Source organism: Blennius ocellaris, assembly GCF_963422515.1.
Source record: "Blennius ocellaris genome assembly, chromosome: 13".
Classification (NCBI taxonomy): domain Eukaryota; kingdom Metazoa; phylum Chordata; class Actinopteri; order Blenniiformes; family Blenniidae; genus Blennius; species Blennius ocellaris.
In genome coordinates, this window is record NC_137662.1 from 23,933,794 (window position 1) to 23,942,453 (window position 8,660).

At 47.7% G+C, this 8,660-nt stretch overlaps 1 protein-coding gene across 1 annotated transcript; it reads right to left on the reverse strand.

The window, feature by feature from the left end:
• Positions 1–256: 256 nt before the first annotated feature.
• crls1 (cardiolipin synthase 1) lies at positions 257–8,556 on the reverse strand. The gene is made up of 7 exons (XM_080507222.1): positions 8,037–8,556; positions 5,730–5,867; positions 4,658–4,787; positions 4,481–4,566; positions 3,585–3,653; positions 2,359–2,450; positions 257–888 (listed from the first exon to the last, which is right to left on the reverse strand). The coding sequence occupies exons 1-7, from the start codon at positions 8,442–8,444 to the stop codon at positions 795–797; spliced, it is 1,017 nt and encodes a 338-aa protein (XP_080363348.1). The 5' UTR covers positions 8,445–8,556; the 3' UTR covers positions 257–794.
• Between the last annotated feature and the right edge of the window lie 104 nt (positions 8,557–8,660).

Here is an 8,660-nt window from a genome sequence, read left to right on the forward strand (position 1 = left end):
AAAACTTAAAAAAACAAAAAGGAGAAAAGAAATGCTTTCCAAGAATAGAAGCATCACAATACAATACAAAGAAAATCCTCTACAAACAGACTTCCCTACGTTCTCCAGGGTGGATGTTCCGATCCTTTTTAATCTCCCGATTGCTGGTTTTAAATGGATTACCTGTCAAGATTTGTGTCCCCGAAGATTAAACATCAATTCCCCCCTCCCCCTCCCCCTCCCCCGCCTTCAACAAACACACAGATTCACTTAAAAGCAGATTTTAGTTTTGTTTTTTTAATCAGAAATCATTGGTTTACAAAACTGACAATCATGTGTTGACGACCTGGTAGAAACTGAAACCTCCTGATTGAAAAAAAAAAAACTAAAACAAAAAAACCTAAGAAAAATAGAATCTGTCCGGAGAAGTTGACGTGTCCAGAGGTCGACGTGTCCCCGGGTGTCCCCGGGTGCTCTATATCTATATTTGTGTTTGCCGTTTTCGATCCGGTGCCGCCGTCGGCCGTTTAATCTGTAGTGTTGCGAGCGAAGCATCTGCGGCCTCGCTCGCCTTCCCGGCGCCATCGCCATGGCGACTCAGTAAATGGCTGTCACAGCTACTTGGTTTCACGGCTCCTGGCGATCGTCCATCTGTTTGTGTGTCCTTCCTCCGACACGGCTGATCAGCGTCTCTGCAAGCAGGCCGCCTGCCGCTCCTCCATGTTTCTCTTTGAGGAGGAAAAAACCACCCCCCCCCAACAAAACAAAACAAAAAAACAAAAACAAAAAACAAACAACCCAGGACCGGAGGATCGTCACGGCGACCTGGTGTTTAAAAGCCGCACCGTCTTGCGCCCGTAGTGCCAGTAGCTGTATCCTGACGCTGTCGTCGTCACGGCCGTAACGTACCTACAACAAAAATATACGCTCTTAAGTTCCTGTAACAATATTTCGTGGGAAATCAAAGTCCTAGTGAAATGAAAGTTCGACCTCCAAAACACTCTGGTGTCGCTTCTAGGGACATTTTTCATGCTAACTGGCTGAAGGGTAAAATGTTAAAACACAAAATAGCCGATAAACGTTGGTATTTCCTCTGCTGGGCGGAGCTTCTGACAATAATAGAGTGACATCACGAGTTGTGCACACGCCCAAGTTGTGTTTACATTATGGAGGATCAGAGTTTTGACCACGAAGAGGCTGAATTGAACCATATTTCATCATCGTCGTCATTTCAAACCCAGTGATTGATGAAGAAGACACAGAAGGTGGTTCTGCCATCGGTGACCCCGTCTGGAACATGTTTGAGGAAGCAGAAGACGCTTCGTCCTCCATTCGTCCTCGTCTCCTCGCCTCAGCAGCCGCCACTTTTCACCTTTGAGGCTCCTGACTTTTGGCAGAACGACCCGGCTTCCTGGATCCAACACATTGAAGCGCTTTTCCGACTGCGCGGAATCACCGAAGATGAGTTCAGGTACTACTTGATCGTCTACTAGCCGCTAGCGGCTCCCGCTAGCCGCGCGAGCTAGCGGCTAGCCGCTCTCGCCGCCCGTGCTCCTTTTCTCCTCTCTCGGTCTCTTCCAGGCTCAATCTTTCATCAAGGCTCATAAAACGCCGACTATAACTTCAAAACACTGTTAAAACTTGATATTTAAGAGGAAACAAGCCGATATAAACACAACAGATCGAGATCTGCACAACTCGTGACGTCACACATAGGCTCCGCCCACAAAGAAGGATTCCCCCGACTTCCTCGGCTGGAGATTCAAAATTCAAATAACTTTGTTATGCGACAACAGTGGTGGGGCAGAGTCGGAGGAACCTTACAAGTAGAACCCAACTATCGTTTTTTGCAAAGCAGTGTTTTACATTTCACTAGGCCTTTAACCCTGATATGAAAACCATGCCGAGCACAGAATGAGAGGAAATGGGGGGGGGGGGGGGGGTTAGAGGCCCGGCGCTGACAGGAGCACACATTTCTAGAGTTTGTTCTTGTTAGTGTACTTCAGCCGGTCTGCGAGGTGTGAAGTGTGTGTGTGTGTGAGCGCCGTCGTGGAAACGACACGCAGAATCTAACGAAACGCGAAGCAGCGCGCCGCCGCCGGACGACCCCGCCCCCCGTCGTCGCGCCGAAGCACGTCTGGATCCAAATGTAGGTAACTGTGACACAATCAAATGTTTGTCCTCGCTCTGATTCCCACTCCACTGAAATGAGTCAGAGCTCTTAACCTGCACAGGAACAAACAGTGTTTATGTGCTTGACTGAGAGGAAACGTTTCAACCACCTCCCCCCCTCTTCCTCCCCCCCTCCCTCTGTGGTTGCTGTAACAACATCATGGAGGTCGAGTGGACGAGGCCTGCAACCGCCGGCGTGTGGTTTACCATAAGCACTGCAGCAGGACGCAGTCGGTGTACTGGAAGACGGGCGCCGCCAGGGAGGCGGCGACCAGACAGAGCTGGATGGCCGTGTTCACCTGAGAGGACGGAGGGAAAGAAAAACACACCTTAGAACAGAGTTTCTCAACCACTGATGTTTCCTCCAGATCGTCAGGTGAGCCGTGGGAAATTATCCAATTTCACATTTTTTCAGAAAAAAAAAAAACATTTGCTCTCACAGCGACAGTGTGTTGCAGAGTAATCATGTATAAATACTCTTCACCACTAGAGGGCAGCACAGAACTTTGCCGGTGAAATGTAAAGTGACAGACGTCAGTGTGGTTCATCTCCACCTCCTGCTACCATCTTGTATCAAAGTACTGTGTCAGTGACAGTGATGGAGAAGTTTTTGAAAACCAGGATCTCAGCTCTTCATCCATCAGGTCCAGGTTTCACACTGAGGGAGTCACTATTAAAAAAAGTCCTTTGTTTCTGGATTCACTTGATTCCTGTTGATAAAACTTTGATGAGAAAGACTTTATATTGTTAATAGAGGCTGCAGGGTTTCACATTTTAACATTTTCGGGTGGTGGTGTGCCTCCAGAGTTTTCCAAAGAAAAAAGTGTGCCTCGGCTCAAAAAGGTTGAAAAACACTGATTTAGACCAGGGGGGTCAAACTGGTTTCAGTTGAGGAGCCACATCAACCTGACCTGACCTCTGGAGGCCCAACAAGTCAAACATCACATTAAACTGCAGATACGGACAAATGTTAAAGTCTTTCCTTCTTTTGATTCTTTTGTAACTGCAAGAATTTGCCAGTCTATTCTGAAATATACATATTAAAGGAAATCAGATATTATTATATTTGCAAAAAAAAAAAAAAAACCCTCAGTCACCTGTATCTGAATATCGTATTTATATTCAGGATTAAAACAATTTGTCATCATCTGGAAATATTTTTTGAGTTTACGTGTCTAAAGTATCACTTCACATAAGTTGGACTCATTGTTTTATTGTGAAAGGCGTTGCATTATGTGACCTCCACAGATTGCATTAATGTCGGGGGTCAAATTCTGACCAAGGGTGGTCATGAATGTCATTTTTGCCAATCTGGTGTTTTTAGATCAGCTTCTGTCAGTTTTCATTTTTATACTGTAAAAAAAAAAATAAAAATCCCATGGCGGCCGGATTTGATACGTGTGTGTGTGTGTGTGTGTGTGTGTGCGTCTCACCTTGCTGAAGAGCGTGGGTTTGAGTTGTGCCGTGGTGTAGCAGGGGTTGAAGAACTTACTCAGGGTCACCTGAAGACGACAAACAGACAGACCTTGCAGAGTTAAGCCTTTAAAAAGTTAAGCCTTTAATAAATAAATAAATAAATAAAAGTTTCATCTATGAACTTAAATGTTATTCGGCTCAAAAACTCCAGCGAAACCATTTAACTGAGGTTATATAAATTAACTATTAACTCTAGGGATGCACTAATCCCCCACTTCCGATCGGATCCCGATGCCTGAATTTGGATCTCTGCCAATAGCGATACTCGTCCGAGGTTAAAGCCGTGAGGTTAAATATTATTTGCATTTTTGTTGATTTTACACGAGGCTGTAATAAAACTCCCCTCCACAGTAAAGGAAGAAATGCAAAAAGGCCACTTGAGGCCAGAAAAGGAAGAGGGGGCACCTGGAGAGTACCCAGCAGACATTTTCAGGTGGATCGGCTAGCTTGCGGACTAGCATGCCCATTAGCATGCTAACAAACATTGTCCAATTGAGCTGAAATATGGTAGGCGGCCTAATGGGGGCGCTGCGGTCACGCATCACTAGCTAATTAGCTGGTTTCAATGCCGTTTTTTCAAAATAAAAGTCATTAAAAATATATATTTTTTAAAAACTTAAAAAAATTATCATTAACCGGTCTAGAGGATAAAAAGGTAATAAAACTCCCGTCCACAGTGAAGTAAGAAATGCAAAAGGCCACTTGAGGCCAGAAAAGGAAGCAGTACAAACTATTTTTGTTCAGTTTGGGCGGTGTGGGGGCGGGGGTGGTCTGCGTGACATCGTCACAATAAATCAGTCGTTTGTTAAAAAAGCTCACAACCACTTCGTCCTCGGTGTAGAACTGGTCTCACCGGCGGAGGGACGGTCTTGTATCGGACCCAGAAGACCGCAGCTATCAGGCCCACGTCTCTGAAGATCACCAAAGCCGTCAGTGGAGCTGAAAGGGAGAACACGAGGAACCGAGTGAAACGCTGTAGGCTTTGATTCCAGCCGTCGGAGGGGGGGGGGGGCATCGGGGGAGGGGTTACCTGGTATGAGGTCAGCGTAGGTGAGGCTGACGTACAGAAAACTGATGAGGATCTTGTCGGCCAGCGGGTCGAGGGCGCTGCCCAGAGCAGACTTCTGCGTGGGCCACGTCCTGGCGATGTAGCCGTCCAGCTGAGGGACAAGAGGGACGTCCTGTGATATTCTTAGTCTCTGAAGTCACCAGAGACTCACCACATTCAGTGGGACATGAACAACTTAAACAACCTGCGTCTCAACGACTCTGAAATTAGTCATCATGGTTGGATTTTGGACCCTGGCGGGACACCAAGCGTCCTAACAGTCCCTCCTATGTCCTCATAGTCCCTCCTATCTCCCAACAGTCCCTCCTATGTCATAATAGTCCCTCCTATCTCCTCATAGTCCCTCCTATCTCCCAACAGTCCCTCCTATGTACTCATAGTCCCTCCTATCTCCCAACAGTCCCTCCTATGTCCTCATAGTCCCTCCTATCTCCCAACAGTCCCTCCTATCTCATAATAGTGCCTCCTATGTCCCAACAGTCCCTCCTATGTCCCAACAGTCACTCCTATGTCATAATAGTGCCTCCTATCTCCTAACAGTCCCTCCTATCTCCTAACAGTCCCTCCTATGTCCTCATAGTCCCTCCTATCTCCCAACAGTCCCTCCTATCTCCCCATAGTCCCTCCTATCTCCCCATAGTCCCTCCTATCTCCTAACAGTCCCTCCTATGTCCTAACAGTCCCTCCTATGTCCCAACAATCTCTCCTATCTCCTAACAGTCCATCCGATCTCCAAACAGTCCCTCCGATCTCCTAACAGTCCCTCCTATCTCCTTTCCTATCCACTTTTCCTCAAAGCGCGAAGGGTTTAAAGTGGCGGCCACGATAAGGACGGTTAGAATTCTCACTACGCTAAGGAAAGGCGGCTCAATGCTTCCTAGGAAACACGGACGCTCCCTTTAGGAAGCCTCCCAACACCTTTCTTTGACCCCTCCAGGGAGTCTCCCAGCTCCCCGTCCTCGTCCAGGGGGGGGTGCTGAGGAGAAGTGGACAGGGAAAGGGGAGAGGAGGGACGGTGAGGAAGCGTCCTCACCAGGTCGGTGGCCCCGGCCAGCGTGAAGAGGGCCAGGCTGAGGTGGAAGTGCTGCTGGACGATCAGGTGGCCCAGGAACGGCGCCAGCAGGATGCGACTGACGCACAGCAGGTTGGGGATCGTCCACGGGTTTTCATACTGCGAAATATACAAATACATATATAAATATATATACATTTCTGCATCGCATCCTTCTCACTGTGATTCACGTTCACCATCGATGCTTCAGTACGCAGCCTCATCAATTAACTCAAGACTCGTCAAACAAGGTGATCGTCACGCGAACGAACCGGTTTCTGCCGAGTCAGCAAAAATAACGTTCGTCTTTCATCTGCAGACGGAGGTTTGTCCGTCCAGGTCTCACTGGGTCCTGATATTAAAGTTTGCACCGTAAACGGACTAACTCACAATTTTCTCTGGCGATATCTGGAGTAATCAGCCCGTTTGTTTAGTTTCCAACAAGATCTTAAGTTTTTTTATATTTTTTAAAACCTCAAGACACTTGAGCCAAAAAAAGAGAGAAGATTTGAAATAAAACACATCCGGAAGTCTCTCTGGTGGACCAACAGAGGTTTCTGTCATTTATATTTCCCCTCATGCGCAACAAATGAAAAATTCCCCTTGATTTTGATTTTGAATTCACCTCCAATGCAGCAAAATGAGGCGTTTCTGCGATTTCAGCCAACCGATTTACATGAAAAGACGTTTTGAGAGGATTTGTTCCATCGTCACAATAAAAGATCATCGGGCGGAAACATCAGTTTCTAAAAGACACCGACATGGAGAGAATACGGTTTGGATTGGGAGATTTTGAAAAGTGCATAAATTAACAGTTTCGCGTGGGTTTGAGCATCGTGACGACGTCGATCCCTGATTTTGATGATTTCATATGGAAGCAGAAGAACAAATTTGAGTCTCTGAACTGATAAAACAGGAAAATGTCTAAAAATAGAACGGAGAGGTTCATTTTGCACAAACTGTAATATTTCAGACCTTCTTTTTTGAGAGTTCTGTGACAGTGAAGCTGTAAAGGGGCTGTATTTTATTTTATTTTTAAAATGTATATTCTTTATCATAATTACACCTGCAATTCCCATTTTCAGAATTTCAGCAGTGTGACTTTAATGATTTGTGCTCGTTGCTTCTGCCCAGGAGCAAAGAGCATTTTTTTATTATTTTGTTTTTGCTTAAAATGAGTTCATTGTACAATTTTTATGAATTCCCTACTTCAAATGTTTAACCTCAGATAAAGTTGGTCTCCACCAGAGGTCGTCGACTTTCTGAAACTTCAAGGACACGTTGTGATAAAACGGCTATTTGTTATAAACTTCAAATCATGTCGACACTCCTGAAGACCTTTAACCCAGAATCCCAGGAAACCAGTTTACTGCAGGCTGAACTTTACCCAGGCTGAACTGTGGTGGTGCGTTCAGGGACCTGTTTACCTTAAGTGTCGTGGTGCGTTCAGGGACTATCGTGTACCTGAAGTGTCGTGGTGCGTTCATGGACCTGTTTACCTTAAGTGTTGTGGTGCATTCAGAGACTATTGTGTACCTGAAGTGTCGTGGTACGTTCAGGGACTATTGTCTACCTGAAGTGTCGTGGTGCGTTCAGGTACTATTGTGTACCTTAAGTGTCGTGGTGCATTCAGGGACCTATTTACCTGAAGTGTTGTGGTGTGTTCAGGGACCATCGTATACCTGAAGTGTCGTGGTGCATTCAGGGACTTGTTTACCTGAAGTGTCATGATGCATTCAGGGACTTGTTTACCTGAAGTGTCATGATGCATTCAGGGACAATTGTGTACCTGAAGTGTCGTGGTGCGTTCAGGGACAATTGTGTACCTGAAATGTTGTGGTGCGTTCAGGGACCTGTTTACTTTAAGTGTCGTGGTGCATTCAGGGACTATTGTGTACCTGAAGTGTCGTGGTGCGTTCAGGGACTATTGTGTACCTGAATGTTGTGGTGCGTTCAGGGACTATTGTGTACCTGAAGTGTCGTGGTGCATTCAGGGACCTATTTACCTGAAGTGTTGTGGTGTGTTCAGGGACCATCGTATACCTGAAGTGTCGTGGTGCATTCAGGGACTTGTTTACCTGAAGTGTCATGATGCATTCAGGGACAATTGTGTACCTGAAGTGTCGTGGTGCGTTCAGGGACTATCGTGTACCTGAAATGTCGTGGTGCGTTCAGGGACTATTCTGTACCTGAAGTGTCGTGGTGCGTTCAGGGACCTGTTTACCTTAGGTGTAAAGGTACAATCAAGGACCGTTTATCTTAAGTGTGATGGTGCGTTCAGGGACTCACCAGCTCTTTGAACTTGAACAGTCCTTGTCCGGGCACCGCGCCGCCGCCGTCCTTCCTCTCCGGTGTCCCCGGCGTCTCCTCTGGCTTCCCGGTGCACAGACCTCGCGCACGGGCGGTCAGCTGGCACCGGAAACCGGCCGCTGACTTTTCCCGACCTCCCCGGTGCAGCGGCAGGAGCAGCCGCGCGCTCCACGGACTCCGCGTCGCCCGCCCGAGGATGAAGCGACCGTCCGGGCACGAGCCGCTCATCACCTGAGCCGGTTTTAACCCCGCGCGCTCCGCGATGACAGGCGAGTGCCGGAGCCGCCATGACGTGGGCTCGAGCCAGCGCGTACCCGCGCCCCGCGCGAACAGGAGGCAGCGCGGGGACAGCGGCGCGTGAAACCGCCGAAGACACGAAGTCAGCATCTTCACGAGCCCCCGAGTCAGCGACCTGCGGGCCCCGCGTGGGCCGGTCGCGTGTTCATAGCGGACTTAACATACGGCGACGTCAGAGAGACAGCCGGAGCCTGTGGGCCGCCATGATGCCGTAAAGTGGAACGGCGAGGTGTCGTAAAGTCACCCCGTCGACCAACCCGCCTCCAAAACAAAACAAAAAATAACACGTGGTAGATCTATGAACTA

Bases quoted from the DNA above. Each gene is read 5' to 3' on its own strand.
- crls1 (XM_080507222.1), bottom strand. From the start codon at position 8,444: ATGCTGACTTCGTGTCTTCGGCGGTTTCACGCGCCGCTGTCCCCGCGC. The intron at 4,567-4,657 runs GTAACCCCTCCC...TCTCCCTTTCAG, and splicing joins CTACGCTGACCTCATACCAG to CTCCACTGACGGCTTTGGTG. The intron at 2,451-3,584 runs GTGAGACGCACA...CCGTCCTCTCAG, and splicing joins AACCCACGCTCTTCAGCAAG to GTGAACACGGCCATCCAGCT.